This window comes from Glandiceps talaboti, chromosome 1 (assembly GCF_964340395.1).
Source record: "Glandiceps talaboti chromosome 1, keGlaTala1.1, whole genome shotgun sequence".
Taxonomy (NCBI): Eukaryota; Metazoa; Hemichordata; class Enteropneusta; family Spengelidae; genus Glandiceps; species Glandiceps talaboti.
The window spans coordinates 13,403,835-13,420,421 of record NC_135549.1 but is presented as its reverse complement, the minus strand read 5'-3'; the positions used below and the strand labels follow the sequence as shown (position 1 = coordinate 13,420,421).

The window sequence follows — 16,587 nt, the reverse complement described above, 5'->3', positions numbered from 1 at the left end:
AATAAGAAGCAATGAATTGTATATTAATATGTCAGCTATTTGACATTTTATACTCAAGTATGCACTTTAATACAATGCTGAATTAAATAATGCATCTAAATATATATAATATATCGATATACGAAAACTAAAAATGACAAAAAAAAATGTATATATCCAGATATTTTTTGTATCAAAGAATACATATGTTATATGATGTGATGATGTAATTAATAGTCAAGACTAGATTTTTGAAACTTTTTTTTTTTTTTTTGAATTTTTGTGAAGGACAATATTATGATCTCACACAAGGGATCAATGTAGCTGTCCAATGAATGTAAATAAATGTAACGAAAATTTCCACCAGCATGACCTCTGTATGACCCACACCTGGGTGTTCCTGGAGGCTTGCGAAAAAAAAACTAGCCAATCCAAACAAGAATGTTAATCTCTTAAATATCGTAGTTCACTTTGGATGTCTAATAGAAAGGTAAAATCTTTTGTTCTTGGAAAAGGTATTGTGACAGTTACAAACACAACAGTTGAACAGCGTGTTTACAATTTGATGCAAATTAAAATGACACCAGATAATACTTCAAAGTCATGGAAGTCGACTATTTGCATTGTATATGAACTGGTATAAATCCTCAAAGAATTTGAAATAATCAGTGTTACAGAAATTCCTTTGAACAATTTTTTACCATATTACTCTTTTAAGTGGTTATTTACCTAGTTTGCGGTGTCTGAATGCTGGAAGTTTTGTGTTTTGCTTGAAGTGTCATAGGTATTCACATCCATTTTCAGTTAATTGTCTTTCATTTTGACAACTTATATAAATACAAAGAAGTAAATTTGATTTTAATATCTCAAATGTATTTTAACTCTAAAGCATGGCTGATATTTTATACTAAGAATGTTCTAATGATTTGACATTTATAGTCAGTTTTAATATATCTGGAGATCTGCTTTGTGCTGTTTTCAAATACTATTTTACACAGATGACTTGAGAATTAGGAGTTTTGCTTTTTATAGCCACAAAAGGAAGAATTTTATTTTTATTTTTGACTACTTTTGTACATTTCAAGATTTTGAAAGGTTGGGAACATTTTCAGTCTACATAATGACAAGTAAAAGTAATGCTGTTTACTATTCAGCAATAAAAAAAATAGTACTAGTTTTATTATGATATGATAGAATTAGCAAATAATTAAGATATCAGTTTTGTCTGTCAGTACATCAGTGTTAAGTCTGTTCTGTTTGACTAGCGGTATTTTGATTACAATATCTTATGCATTGTTAATGTTACTGTGAACATGTGTATTTTGGTTCTAAAATTATTTTAGCGTATTTTAGCTGAACCAATCTTTTACATCAAACTAACTGATCAATGAATCATCTTGAAAAAGGAAACTAGCTTTCATTGGTAAATTATCAATAACTGTAGGTAATAAAGTCAGATATTTTAGATCAAAAGTCTATAAGAAGTCTATAAGAAGCTAGCAAAGATCAGTAACACGAAGGCGGGAGGCCCGGACAGAATACCAGCCAAGATCATTCGCGAATTTGCTTTAGAAATCAGCTCACCTTTAGCAGATATACTTAATGCTTCCTTCAAACAGGCGATTGTTCCACCTCAGTGGAAGAAAGCAGTAGTTGTACCGATACCCAAAACTAACCCTCCAATATGGAACAAACTAAGACCGATATCATTGACAGATCATTTCGCTAAAGTTGCAGAGTCTTTCATTATTGAATGGCTGATGAATGATATTCAACCAAATATTGACGTAAACCAATTCGGTAGTCGTAAAGGCCACTCTACCACTCATTATTTGGTCAAACTGGTTGATAGCATATTAAAACATGCTGAAAACCCCAAAAGTCTAACACGCGTAGTGGTCACCGATTTTAGTAAAGCCTTTGATCGAGTTGATCACAATGTTGCAATACCTAAACTATTAAACACAGGCGCAAGGCCATCAATCATTCCATGGATTTCCGACTTTCTCTCTGGTAGAACCCAATGTGTGAAATATCAAGACACCTTCTCCGAGTGGAACTGTTTAAGTGCTGGAGTTCCTCAAGGAACACTCACAGGACCAGCTACTTTTCTATGCATGATCAACGACGCTGCGAGTATAACAATAGATAGAAACATGTTAGCTCTTAAATATGTTGATGATTTGACTATGATTGAGAATACATCTGTTAATGATTGTAATAATATGCAAATTGAACTGCAGCGATTTGAAAAGTGGTCACAAGATAATAATATGTCACTCAACCCTTCAAAATGCCATTCAATGGATGTATCATTTGTGAAGAAACCTCCGCCATCAACGTCTTTGCAACTTGCTGGACAAGAACTTGTATCGACAGATGTGCTCAATATACTAGGAGTCAAAATTGCTAAAACCATGAAATGGGATATACATATCAGTGACATTACAAGGCGTGCGAGTGGCCGTTTGTTTTTGCTAAGTTCACTTAAGAGATTTGGCCTTAGTAGAAGTGATCTGATCACAATTTATATCGGGTACATTCGACCTTTATTGGAATATGCTGTACCTGTATGGCATCCTGGGTTAACCGTTAAACAACATGATTCATTAGAACGTATTCAGAAAAGGGCTTGTAGAATAATATTGGGTATGGCCTATGTATCATATCAACAGGCACTTGAGACATGTAAAATTGTAGATATGAAACAGAGACGCGATAATATATGTTTAAACTTTGCGAAATCACTCAAAAAGTCTAGATTACACAGTGACTGGCTTACTAAGGAACGTAGCGATGAAATCGGCCTTGAATTACGTAATTCTCGTCAACTATCTCTACCTAGGATACGTACACAGAGATATGCTAAAAGTGCAATTCCTTACATGATTAAATTATGGAATGATGACAAACACACTTGTTAGAAGCATTTTAAATGGTTCAGTGGTTAGTGTCTTCGTGTGTGTCCGTTGCCGTGCCCTTTTGTTAGATGTAATTGTGTAAAGTTTTTTTTTTTGTTTCTGTCTTAACATGAAATGTAAAGGTTTTTAATGTTTGCTATATTTTAAATTTTTCAGTTATGTAAAGTTGTCGCAATTCAGTCTCTGACTGCTACGAACAATTTTAATAAACCATTAATTATTATTATTATAATTATTATTATTATTTGAAGTAATATGGCTGTACACTAGGTCTAAAATTGTATATGTGCCAAAATAAAACGAAGCTAAAATGCCAAAATTTGTCTTTCCACTAAAATTGTAGGGCTCCAAAATAAATGTGTTCACAGTATATTCATTGGTATATAACCTATAACTATTGTAATGATAAACTAGGTGTGTAATAGTAAGATAGCTAGAATGCTACTACATTTTATGCCTGGAAAGGAGGGGGGAGCTATTGACAGGGTAATGGGTAATGTATACCCCAGCGGATTCAAATTACAAGGACAGGCTCTACAAAGATTCAAACTCTAGGGGTCAAAAGTCTACATGTGAGTAAGAAACTAGAAGTCAAATGTCTACATTCAGCCAGAAAATATGAGAGACAAAAGTCTTGGAAAAATGTGAAGTTATCCAAAAGTCTCAGAAAAATTTGAAAAATCCGCAACTTCAAAACTACACTGTCCAAAATATGGGGTCAAACATTGTATATTGCATTCAAAGAGGGTGTCCAACCTCTACACATAATGCTTAAAAAAAATCAAGAATCAAAAGTGTACATCAGTAGAAAAAAAAAGGGGGGGGGGGGTTCAAAGGTGCAGTACATATATGTACATGCATACCCCTTACTACCCACCCCCAGAGTTTATGGTACATTAAAGGCAGTCTAATCTTGTCCGTAATATTTTGAGTGTTAACAAGTGGATTATTTTCCCAAGTATACATATATTAAGTACAAATTTGGTAATTTTGATAGCTTGTGGTTGTAGAGTCAATTTCACTCATTTTGTCTGGTTGATTTTGTCAGAAGTAACTTAACTGCTGCAGTATTCAGAGCCATTTTGAAATTAAGGCACTGCCAAAGCATAGAAAGCCACAGAGCATATGACAACAGAGTTTAACGACTTTCAGTTAGTAATAAGTATGCACATTATAATTTTTGGCAAAAGACTTCACTTTTTTGTATTGTGGCAAGACATTTTAATGATTTCAGGAAGAATTTGTAAGAGTCTTCTCAGATGTTCAATGTACGATGAGTTTGAAAGCAATAGGTATAGTGCAAAAAAATAGAAAGTGATTTATCAAATGTTTAATTTGTGTAATACTGCTAGGTATCACAAATGTTGTGTCAGTAGAATTAAATGACATCATGTTAACCAGATTTAATGTGTCTAGTCTATTTTCAGCACTACTGAAATGAGGTTCACTAGTGCTTGCTGGCATGGTGAAGTGCCGTGTTTGTTTGTGTGTGTGTGTGTGTGTGTCTGTGTGTGTCTGTGTGTTTGTGTGTGTGTGTGTGTGTGTGTGTGTGTGTGTGTGTGTGTGTGTGTGTGTGTGTGTGTGTGTGTGTGTGTGTGTGTACACATGTATGCATGCAGTTGAATAACTTACAGTCCAAAACTGGAGTGAAACTTGGTCAATAAATAATGAGTGGCCAAGGACTTGTTTAGAATGTGGTAGGGATATTTTCAGAGCTATGCAAATTAGGGCTATATGATTTTCCATCTATTATAAAAGCCTCACAAATCACTAAGGTGGGGCTATTCCAAGGAGTATTCAGATGAAGTGCTGTTCCAAGAGGACACCCTCCCCAATTGTTTATGATAGAGTTGGGTCTGTAAATATGATTAGTTGGCAGAAGGCAGATGAACTCTGAAATCATTGTTTGGTCTGATAGTTGATGGACTAGATGAAGAATTGTGTAAGACAAGATGAGCTCATTTCTGTAATATGCAAATTAGGTTATGCAATATGAGTTATCATCAAACATTATCAGATTTGGTTCAGATGATTCTGGAGATATCTAGATGAAGAAATATTCAGGAGATGATAATACCATCATTTGATATGCAAATAAGGTATAACAATGTAACTAAATTTTAGTCAAAAAGTTCTATCTCAAAAACTACTATATAGAATTAGATGGGGCTAAAATTTACTGGATGTGTTTCTGGAAGTGTCTGCTGCAGATGTTCATGACATATGACAAGATGGCCCTGGCAACCATGGCCTTGCCTTTAGCAACAGCCAAATGACATAGTAGTTTGCAAAGATAACATCATTGGGTAGGCAAATGAATAAATATTACAAAAATGCACGCAAATATGCCTAGCAACAAGACCATGCCCATAGGAACAATGAATTGATAGTGTATACTATATAGATAGCAACAGGGATAGATAGGCAAGTGGATAAACATTCAAAAATGAACATGTATACATAGCAACAACACCACTCCCATAGCAACAGCTAGGTGATGGTGTATGTTGCCAAGATAACCATAGGGATTGTTAGGCAAGTGGACAAATGTTCAAAAACTGACAAATATTCATCCAGAAATAAAGGCCTCCATCCATAGAGACAGTGAAATGATATTGGAAATTGCACAGGGAACAGGGATGGATAGGCAAGTGGATAAACATTAAAAAATTGACAAATATATGCCTAGCAATTAAAACCACAGCAGCAACAACCACCAATCAAACCCTCTGAAAATTACATCTCAAAATATACCATTCCAGGGATTTCATGTCCAGTGGATTACAACTGCGTTAGGTCTATGAAGTCATATTTTTATACATCTCTCGAATCTAAGTGAAGATTCAGGTGATTTCAACACAAGAACAACCCTTAATTTTTTTGGAAATTACATTTCCCCCTTTTTTCATAATTATGGCCATACCTATAGGGATATAGGGGTTGGGATCATCATAGAGGATGGGGATAATATTTCAAGATGCAACTGTTCAAATGCTACAGTAAACTTTGTTAAATGGTTAACATAAATAGCTGTATTGAGACAATATAGTATAACGTCAGTTTGTTCACATGATCAGAGTTCACAAGATTAAAAAAGTGTAAGATTTCTTTGAAGTTATTGATCTTTTAATATGTCATACCTTTCCAACTGCATTCTTTGACTAAAAACATTTAAAGAGAACTATTGCAATTTTTCTTAATAGAAGTATGTGTAATATTTTCAATTTGTTTGTTTAACTTTTGAGTATATGACACCAATAAACAACACTTGTTTGGCTCAGGGCAGAGAATCTATTTATTAATTGTTCTGAATTAAGCGGAATTGTCAATTAGTCCATTTTGTTATTAACCACCAATCGATACTGTCGTCGAATAGAGCTATTAAATGTGTAACGTACTATTAATAGTAATACCGTGTTTTTATACCTGGAAAGATAAGCACTGTGCAAGCAGAGTATGGAGACAAGAATGCCCGAACAATCAAACTTTCCACAAACATAAATGAACGTGTTCACGGCGTGAGTCCTGTCTATGATTGACAATTCACCTTAGAAATGGATGTATTTAAGAGACTTCGACAGAAAAAAGAGGACCCGGTAAGTCTATTAAATATTTTGCATTTGTATTTTCCATTTTTTTGTGCAGGAGCACGTTTGAATTTTCCCTTTACGAATAATATAATAACGCGATGATTCCTTGCACTCTCGTAGGGACGATCTCGGCAGACATCATCGTCGTCTTCGCAGCAGGGAAGTCCATCTAAATCATCGACAGGATCTGCATCAAGTGCAAAAAATCAAGAGGTATGTAGAATTATAACTTGGCTTCTCTATTACTTCAGAGTTCACTTCGGGTAATGTTTTGATTGACCATAAACACACAGGCACTGTCACAGTAAAGTGAGCTACTGGAGTTGAAAACAATATGGCGCTTGTGATGACCCGCCCACCTGACCTACATACGGTAACATCCCTCTGAGTGCAGTGATCTAGTGAGAGGTTTGCCCCCAAAAAATAAAAGATGAAAGGGACACTATATTGTATACTCATGGAGGTATAAGGGGAGACCTCCATGGTATACTGTACATCTCCTACCTTGGCAATATGTAGAATTTTAAAACAAACCACAAACCGTAGTTTACAACATCATTTTTCGACCAAATGTCATTCAGCTCTGTAATGTGGCATCCTTGACATAGAGGATATGACTGACCCTGTGAGAGGATCCGAGCATGTGGATAACAAAAGACGTGTTCTTGCCATCGTCATTGGGATAACATAGTGTAATACTGCATATATAACGTATTTAATACTAATCCCAGTTCAGAATGGGAATGGGTTTACATGTAAGTAAGTAACACCAGAAGCTAGGCAGTGGGCATTGGAAACTTCCATATAATACTGTGTTCTGCAGTGATCTTCTTCAGGTCAAACATATATAAGTCCATACCATAGAGTTTGTGATGTTTCATCCCAGGGTCTCGTCAGTGATTCGTGATCCTCTTTATTATAACAATGGTCATCACTTTGAATAAAATTGATTGACACTGGGAGAAAGTCAGCTGAATATCTCAACAAAATTTTTTAATATGATACATGAACTTTTAAATATTGAAATTTTTTAATATAAGTTTTTAATGATTTATACAATTGATCAGTTATAATATTATAATGTCATTATTATTTAATAAAACAGTATTTTGATTTGCATACTTTTGTGCTGCACCCTGGTCAGCATTTCCAACATATCTTAAATGCTAGAAATGTGACATTTGATATTAACATATTCAATGAATTGAATTTCAAATAAAACAATATTCAAAGGTCGACATGCTAGATATAGCATTTCTTGAAATTCGATAACAGAAATGTTTAATCAGATAACATATCACTCGTCCATCCACATCCTGCATCCTGTTTCATACTGCATTTAGACTATTTCTGTTCTCAGAAAACACTTCCATTATGCTAACATAATTTATGTTTAATCAAACTTGTTGGAAATTTTTTATTTTTTTTTATATTTTTTATATTCATGATATTAAAGGACAATGTTTTCAAATAAAAGGGTTTTTTTTTGTGGTTTTTTGTGTTTTTTTTGTGTTTTTTTAAAAAGATTTTTGTGCTGGGAATTCCTCCCAGTGATTTTCAAATAAAAGGTTTCTTATATATTATCCTTCACTGTCACTTATTTAGTGATGAGTTGTCATTGGCAAAACTCCTACTGTAATGAAAGCTGTGATGCTGTGTTCTCATAGTATGTCATTTGTTATATATTAGACTACCCTATGTACAGTATTAGCAGTTTTCTATGACAGGAGTTTTGGCAGTGACTGCTGTTTTTTTTTAGACAAGTGAAGTGAATGATAAAATATAAATAATCTTTTATTGGGAAACGAAAATGACAAAAAAATACTCAGGAGTTGTAGACCATACCTCTTTAATTATTTGAATCATGGCCGTGTCTGTTTTTGTGCACCATATATGTACCTTGAACCAATTTAATAGCTGTATCTAGTAGAAATTAATGGTTAAACTTCACCAGCTTTGTTTGAAGTATGATGTATCCAAGTGTGACATTTTGATAAAATAAATTGTAGTCTTTTAAGTACTGTATACAGTTTTATGGAAATAATTAACAGATTCTAGCAATGAGTGACTGCCAGTGAACTACACAGATGGTTGGTTATAGTACAACTACTTCAGTTTTTGTCAAATCAACACTTATACTGAATGTTTGTTTTATCTCAAATATGTGCCGTTTTCATTCCTTTCCTAAATTGTCATTTTCTTATATTAATTTTCCTTTTTTCTTTAATTTGAACAAATTATTCCATCATCTTGTGTTTCCTACCATGTTAAGTAGCTATTCTGTTCTTGTAGAGTGAAACCTATGAAAAATGGAAAACCCCATATTTTGTCAAAAAATAAATTTATGAATGATTTTGCAGTAAGTTGGCATTTTCAACTAAAAAGTGTTAATCACGTCCCTGAATTTGTACTATGAACACCTTTACGTTCTTAATCTGTTTGTCGTTTTCGTACAGTACATATCATACCCAGTTTTGGACCAAATGAATCACTAGACCACTTCATTTCACCCCACCCCTTCCTGCTCCCCAAAGAGGAATCCATCATCTATCTGCTTTATTACATTCACTCTCTCTGTGTGTGTGTTTGACAATTTCCATAACAAAAGTATATTTGTGATGTTAAACAGTTAATGTTGAAAATCACAACATAGAATATATAACTTACAATTTGTAAATCATAAAATGTTCATTTTGTTGTCATCCTACAATTTTCATATACATATACACTCACTCAGATGACACTAATCCCTTCATTTCTTGTCCATACACCAAACAATCATTTACTTTATGATATTTTATCTTTTTTTTCAAACACATGTTTAAAGAAATCAAATAATACTATAATGATATAGAATATCATTGATAATACTAAAAGTGATGACACTTTTGAAATACTTTACAAAACAGTCAGTGAAAAAACGTTTTCAAAAAAATGTATAAACCTCTCGTATTACATCCATAGAAGGCAAAGCCTAATGAAAGTATTCATGGCTTCTTTCTTTAAATCTAGTATCTTATTCCTTTATGAAATATTCATCTTACATTCTTACTTTACAGATTATCACAGCCCAAATAATTATGTTGTTTGTTTTGAAAATCCTTATTCACCCCATGTTTCTATAGATTTCTTTTATGAATAGATAGTATTTGTTTCAGTTCACCTGGTGGTAGTGGTGGTAGGGGGTGGGGGTGGGGGTGGGTGGGTGGTGGTTTACACAGATTTACATATATATGTATAAATATAGCTGGTTGCAAATGCATGATGGTGCCCCATTGCATGTATTTTACTCGTACTTTGCGGAGTATTGTTAAATGTAGAGGAAAATACATTGTAATTGTTGTCTGTTTGTTTTGTCTGTTTGTTTTGTCTGTCATACTAGGGGTTCATTTGTCCAACATGCATGGCAGTTCTATCATCGCCAGAAGCCTTGCAGAGTCACTGGGAAACCACTCACAATGTGGATACTGCTGCTGCAGCTGCTGCACCAGTTAGTGCTGTTAGCCAAGCCACCGAGGTATGTTTTATTAGTACATAGATGTATCACATGTCTGTGTGCTGTAAGCTGCAACTTTGTACCATATGAAGAAAATCAGTAATGAATTCTATTTTTGTATTTTGTGATAAATTTTCATCAATATGTATATTTATTTAATAATTAAATAGATGAGTATCTTTACCCAAGTGTCTCAAACATCACTCCTTCCAAGACTGGCATTGTTCACACAATGCACTCCAAGTTGATTATGAAATACGTGTAGTAAAACTACCAGTGTAGCATTGCCTTCCCTCAGTTCATTTACAGCTTAAAAGTAATGCACAGTGTCATATCAATGTCTGTTATATGCTTTTGTCATGTAAAGTAGACCTTTGACCTTTAACCTATCTCTGACCAATCATTCACTGTCCTGACATTTCTATACCGTAATTCCTCGGGTTTGCGCCCTCACACGGGCAAGCGCCCAGGCCTTTCTTTTTTACAATGTCGACTTTTGGCAAAGTTACGGGAAACCCCCCCCCCCCCCCCCATACCTAAACTTTGAATAGATGATTGTGTATGTGTGAGGTAATTTCTAAGCCTCTGTGTATAACATACAAAATGAAGTATGAAACAGTTGTCATTCATATCCGTTCATGGTCAGCAATGAAAATAGACAGTGTTAGGGTGTCCAATCCTATACCTATCCCTTACAACCCCTAACCTTAACTCCCTAGCTTGCTTACAAATGAGTATCAATTCTACAGTCAGACCACTGTTCTGTACTCCTGCCATACATGTAATTTGCTGACTTCACCTCTATCTCTTTCTATCCTTTCGCCATTTTCATACTGCCACCTCACAGGCTTTGGAGGAGGGCTTCGAAGAAGTCAGTCTTGCAGAAGCACAGGTCCTTCTTTAATCTCTCTTTCTTTGGCATTCTTTCATCATTTCAGCATGGCTCATCATTCTTGTGTATTTTGTATTTTTTCGTATTATTTCTTCTTTTTTTAAATTTCACCTGCAGTGATATATGTTTATTGCAATGCATTGAATTGTGGGAGATTGTGTACTTACTAAACTAGTCTTACCGGTACTACAGTTGACATGTCTAAGTATAGAAAAAAGTGTTGCATACATAAATACCACTTAGAAAATCTAGATATGTTGTGATATCCATCAATAACTTAAAATCTGTCAAATGACAGCCAAGTTGTAGATGTTATACGTGATAGCACACACCTACACAACTAATGTTGTCGATATATATAGCTTAATAGATTGATACTATTTCAGTCAAAGATGATAGCAACAGTAGACTCACAAACTAGCCCTAATACAACATATGTATTTGTACTTGACTCTTGTATGCATGCAATTATTTCAAGTTTGATGTGAATGCTGACATAGATTTTCTCTCTCCATCTTTTCTCACCTTCCCTGTCATTGAAATGGTATTGGATCAATAATACAGAACAGGTAAAGATTTTTCAAATATATTTGTTCATCTGCAAGTGGATTTTACTGCTTGTCTGATTTGTTTGTTTGTTGCCTACGTTTGTTGCCTACGTTTGTTGTATGTTTGCTGGTTGCCTTATGTTCATTTATCTGTGTTGAGTATTGTAATCCTCAAACAAAATGATTGACATGCTTTTTAGAGCACTATGATATTGTACACATACTTTGATGTTTACTTGTACATGTAGTTTAAGTTATTGGATTGTAATATTAGAATTTAATTAGTTTTGGTTTGTTCTGAAGCAGGGATGGAGATGTTCTTGCTCTGAGACAGGAAATGGAAGACCTTAGGACATCCTTAAAGGTAAATAGAATTAAAATTGTCACTTATATATATTATAAATAAAACAATGATACATAGGATAAATACACACACACATACACACACATACACACATACATACATACATACACACACATATGCACACATACACACACACACACATACACATACATACACACATATGCACACACACATTCACACACACACATTGTCACACATACATACATACACACACATACATACATACACACATACACACACACACACACACACACACACACACACACACACACACACACATCCATTTCAAGTAAAGCTTGGTGTATCCAACCTAAGCATTTGTCATGTACATTATTGTAACAACTACAACATAACTGGTTATTGAATATTAAATTTACACAGGAAGAAAAATGGTATTCTACTGAACTGAAGAAGGAAGTTGATAGACTACAGGAAAGTAGAATGAAAGACCAGTTGTCTGAACATAGTACTACTGATGGGGTAAGTATAGTGTTAACTTCTGAACATAGTACTACTGATGGGGTAAGTATAGTGTTAACTTCTAAACAGCACCACTGACACATTGGTCATGTGATCCAATTGAACAATGTGATTGGCTGGTATGCAGTACATGTAGGTCATGTGATCCAAATTGTACAAGGAGATTTCTTAGTCTAAAACTAGGACATAGTGAGGAATAATGTATATGAGATGAATTCATTCGTTGTCTTATCTCCCTGTAGGTTGAAGATTCACAACTTCAGTTATTCCAAGATGAATTGAAGAAGTCTGAAGATGCAAGGGCAATTTGTAAGTTGAAAATATCACAGTAATGGTTATCATTATCAAGATAATTAGATATTGTTCCCCAATGTCTTTGTTCTTTCCACACAAGTGACCTAAGGGGCCTTGTCACGTTGAGTCGATAGACAATTAGTAACAACACCCCAGTTATGTTTCTCCGTGTGTCTCCTTGAATAACAAAAAAGTTCCACAAAAAAAGAAGCTTGCATCGCAAGTATTTTCCAGTTGAATGAAGACAAATATGGGGGAATTAATATAATTGTGCCTCCTCAAGCATAACTCATCAAAAATTGGGTAAAAATGAAAACAATTTTATGAACATTTTGACACATAATTTTGAGCACTACAGGACCAATGACACAGATGTGAGTTGTTGTCACATTGAACAACCAGGGTATAAAACCCATATAATTTGTTTGAACACATTCAACCTAGCTTATGTTGTGTGTGTGATATAATATACCATGCTAGGCTTTATTCTAAAAAAAATATGAATGTATCATTTGCACAAAGTATAAGTAATAAGATAAAAATATGAATATTAAAAAAGTAATTTTGTCATCAAGTGAGCTACAGAAGATATCAGTTCAGACTACATGTACTGGTTTTACAAGATGTGTTTAGCATTAGTTATATTTGATAAGTGTTTACAAAGAATGTGCACAACCAACATCACCATGCTGTTTTCTATAGTGAAAAAAACTGTGAGTTTAATTGATTGTAATTCTGTTACCATACAGTGACGTCTGACGTGAGAATGCTAAGGGATCAGTTAAGTGACTCAAAGGAAGAATTGGAAAACATCACACAGCTGAAAGACTCCCTGGCACAAAAAGCAGCTAAATTGGTATGTCATGTAAAATTGGATTTCTACAATTCTTATTCTACAAATACAATATTGTGTATTATACCTTTATATCGAACTTGATGAGACAACCAACAACCAAGAGGAGATGTTCCAACTATCAAATGAAGTCATAGTACATGCACTCAATATTAATTTTGTTTCTGTGGATGTAAAACTAAAAGGGTGGCTTGACAGTATGTGAATCATGTGGTATTGTAGTAGAATGTGTCTTGTATCAGTCTCTGATGTTGTCTTCTGATTGTAGGCATCAGAAATAGCTGGAATAAAAGCCCAGTCAGATGAAGACAGGGGACACAGAGTTGGTACAGAAGAAAGAATGCAGCAATTACAGGTAGACAAATACAGTTATAAAACATTATTTACATACCTAGTCATCAGAATATGAAATATAAGATACACCTTGAGAATTCTGCTAGAGGTGTCCCAGTCCCAGTGTTGACCTGTATGGAAATATTTAATGTAACAGTGTTTTTGTTATGGGTGGTAAGCAGGTAAAATCTATACGTTTGTTTAATTAAGCCCGTAATATTAACTTATTATTCCCATTAGCGGTGGAGCCAAACTCGATTGGCAGAAAGCTAGTTTTTGGACTCCAAACTGCCATTTTGTTTTCTCCTTTTGTCTTATGTGGTCATCATTGACATGTACATATATTGACTTTCAAATTGGCAATGAATGAATGAATGAATGAAAAATCTACCTGAGTTCCCAAGGCATTTTAATGGGGTTCCCTATCAAAATTATGGTACACGGTATAAAAACTTTGCAAATTTGACCAGATTTCCCTCCTCTGTTACCAGGGTAGGGTTCCTAGACCTTAGCAAAAACACTGTAAGTGAAACGTGTTACATGTTTATTTACTGGTAGATTTGATGATAGTTACTTAATATGATACATGTATTTTGTATGGTGCATTACGGACAGCTGTTTTCTCTCTGTATCACTACAAATTCATGTCTGTTTGTACACGTGAAGATAGAAATAACCTTTTCACAAAACATACCGGTGACCACTGGTTATATAATATCTATTGTTGTCTGTTTATTACAGGAAGAACTGAATTTTACAAGGAACAGGACCAATGAGTTGGAATCTGAATTACTACAAAGGTATTTGTGCAAAATAGAAGATCTCCTCTCTCTCTTTGAAACTTTTACGTCATTAATAATTCAACAGAACATTACACAGATATAACCTTCAAAAAAGTAGGAGATATATCAAGTACAGTATGGTAATAGTGTGTTTTCACATGCTACAATTGCTAAATTGAAAAAGAAGAATCAGACTCCATATCATATTTACCTTCCTACTAAGTTATTAATGTTGTCTTCTTGTTGTACAGGCCTGGAGCTGATGACGTGATTGTACTCAAGAAAGAATTAGTCTCAGTACAACACATGATGGACAAATTAACATTAGAAGGGGAAAGTGCTAAAGAAGATTTATCAACTGAAAATGAAGCATTGAAGGAGAAGTTACAAGAGTAAGTACAATATAGATAAGTCAGGATTTGTAAATGTAATCTGTGGTCACAAGAAAAAAGATACCTCGGTATGAATTACCATGTACAGTAATAGGTGAGATTTACATAAATGTAAATGATTATCGTGATAAGAACCAATGTTTTGTTATCTAAAACAAAACAAAACCAAATCGCCATAAAGTTTCCTTTGATGTGGTACAAGATATGAAAATATACAATCATGTTTCCTGTCATGAGAAGGCACATTTTAATATCAAAACTAATTGGGGAGAGGTTGAACAATGAAAGCTTGTGTGTCTAACAGACATGTAGTGAAGACACTGGGACCCTTCCCTAATGGTATAGTGGTGTAACCCCCTGCCCAGATAAATGATAGCCATAGTGATGGCCTGGGGAAGTCCTCCCTCTACAGCCAAGACCAGTTGGTTGGATACCAGAACCTATACAGGAAACAGAATTTGCTATTATAGTGCAGGCATATTTGCTTGTAATTACATATAATAGACATGAAATTGCATGTAGGGTCTATGGTACAGGGAGCCATTGTGTGCAGGTGACATAGTACCGGTTTTGCTACAAGTTTACAGCAAAGGTATTCTGTCAGGTTAGTGTCCAACTCACCACAACAAAGTGATCATAACATCATTTCAGACACATGGTGTAGTGTGCAATAAAATATTCATTTTTTTCAAGTTTCATAAATACTGTTTTGCCAATTTGTACCCAGATTAGAGGAATCACTGGCCAAGCTGAGAAGTGAACTAGACATTGCTCCTAAGACTCAAGACATTGAAAGGTTAGAAAGTCTTCTTTTATCAGTTTATTATTTTGTTAGAATTTCTAAAATTATTAGAAGGGAAGCAATCACCAAAAGTTTATTATCTAAAGGATGAAAAAAGAGGAAAGACAAGAAATAAGTCTACCAAGATTACGTTATCAGCACAATTATCATAATGATTTATAATTTCAATTATTATATGATTAGTTCATTATAACTTATTGATAAATTAGCTATGTAAAGAAATCTAGCAATGTCTTTGTATAAATGTTACAGTCTACAGACGTCCTTATCTGAGAGTAGTAGCAGTGCTAAAGAGATACAAAGTAAGCTGCAACACAAGAGTCAAGAATTTGCCACCCTACAAGAAGAAATGACCAAGGTATGATGGCATGGTATTTGTTGGCATTATTTGTTGGCATGTTACGGTAGTTGTTGGCATGGTAGCTGTTGGCATGGTATTTGTTGGCATGGCAGTTGTTGAATTAATCATGTGCAAATAATCAGAGTTAGCTTTGGGTCCTGTATGTTCCAATACAGAATCAATTTTAGATTATCAAGCTAGTGTAAATATTGTGCATTTCGCTTCTACTACAATGTAGATTTCGCTATCGGTAGTGTTGTTTGTACAATCTGTTGCAAGCGAACGGATAGATTTTAGTGTATCATTAATTTTAATTCCTCTGTGATTTTGATTTCGCACTCTAGGTTCAAGAGCAGCTGACAGAGAGAGAGACATCCTTTCAAGGACTTCACAAAGATCTTGAGTATGCCAGGCAGCAGCATGAACAGCAGGTCAAAGAGAAAAACCAACAAGTTATTGTATTTCAGGAACAACTAGAAACGGTATGTGATGTCATGTTTAAATGTTTCACTTACAATTAT

At 34.4% G+C, this 16,587-nt stretch overlaps 1 protein-coding gene across 1 annotated transcript in view; it reads left to right on the top strand.

Annotated features, from left to right (window-relative positions):
* Window positions 1–6,392: 6,392 nt before the first annotated feature.
* Window positions 6,393–16,587, top strand: part of LOC144433340 (uncharacterized) — a 29,473-nt gene continuing 19,278 nt past the window's right edge. The window contains exons 1-14 of the mRNA XM_078121649.1: window positions 6,393–6,496; window positions 6,611–6,703; window positions 9,873–10,007; window positions 11,443–11,447; window positions 11,733–11,790; window positions 12,172–12,270; window positions 12,513–12,579; window positions 13,314–13,420; window positions 13,686–13,772; window positions 14,492–14,550; window positions 14,784–14,924; window positions 15,652–15,720; window positions 15,979–16,084; window positions 16,411–16,548. Coding sequence (XP_077977775.1) covers window positions 6,455–6,496; window positions 6,611–6,703; window positions 9,873–10,007; window positions 11,443–11,447; window positions 11,733–11,790; window positions 12,172–12,270; window positions 12,513–12,579; window positions 13,314–13,420; window positions 13,686–13,772; window positions 14,492–14,550; window positions 14,784–14,924; window positions 15,652–15,720; window positions 15,979–16,084; window positions 16,411–16,548 — 1,206 coding nt within the window. The 5' untranslated portion in view covers window positions 6,393–6,454. The remainder of the gene's footprint in view (window positions 6,497–6,610; window positions 6,704–9,872; window positions 10,008–11,442; window positions 11,448–11,732; window positions 11,791–12,171; window positions 12,271–12,512; window positions 12,580–13,313; window positions 13,421–13,685; window positions 13,773–14,491; window positions 14,551–14,783; window positions 14,925–15,651; window positions 15,721–15,978; window positions 16,085–16,410; window positions 16,549–16,587) is intronic.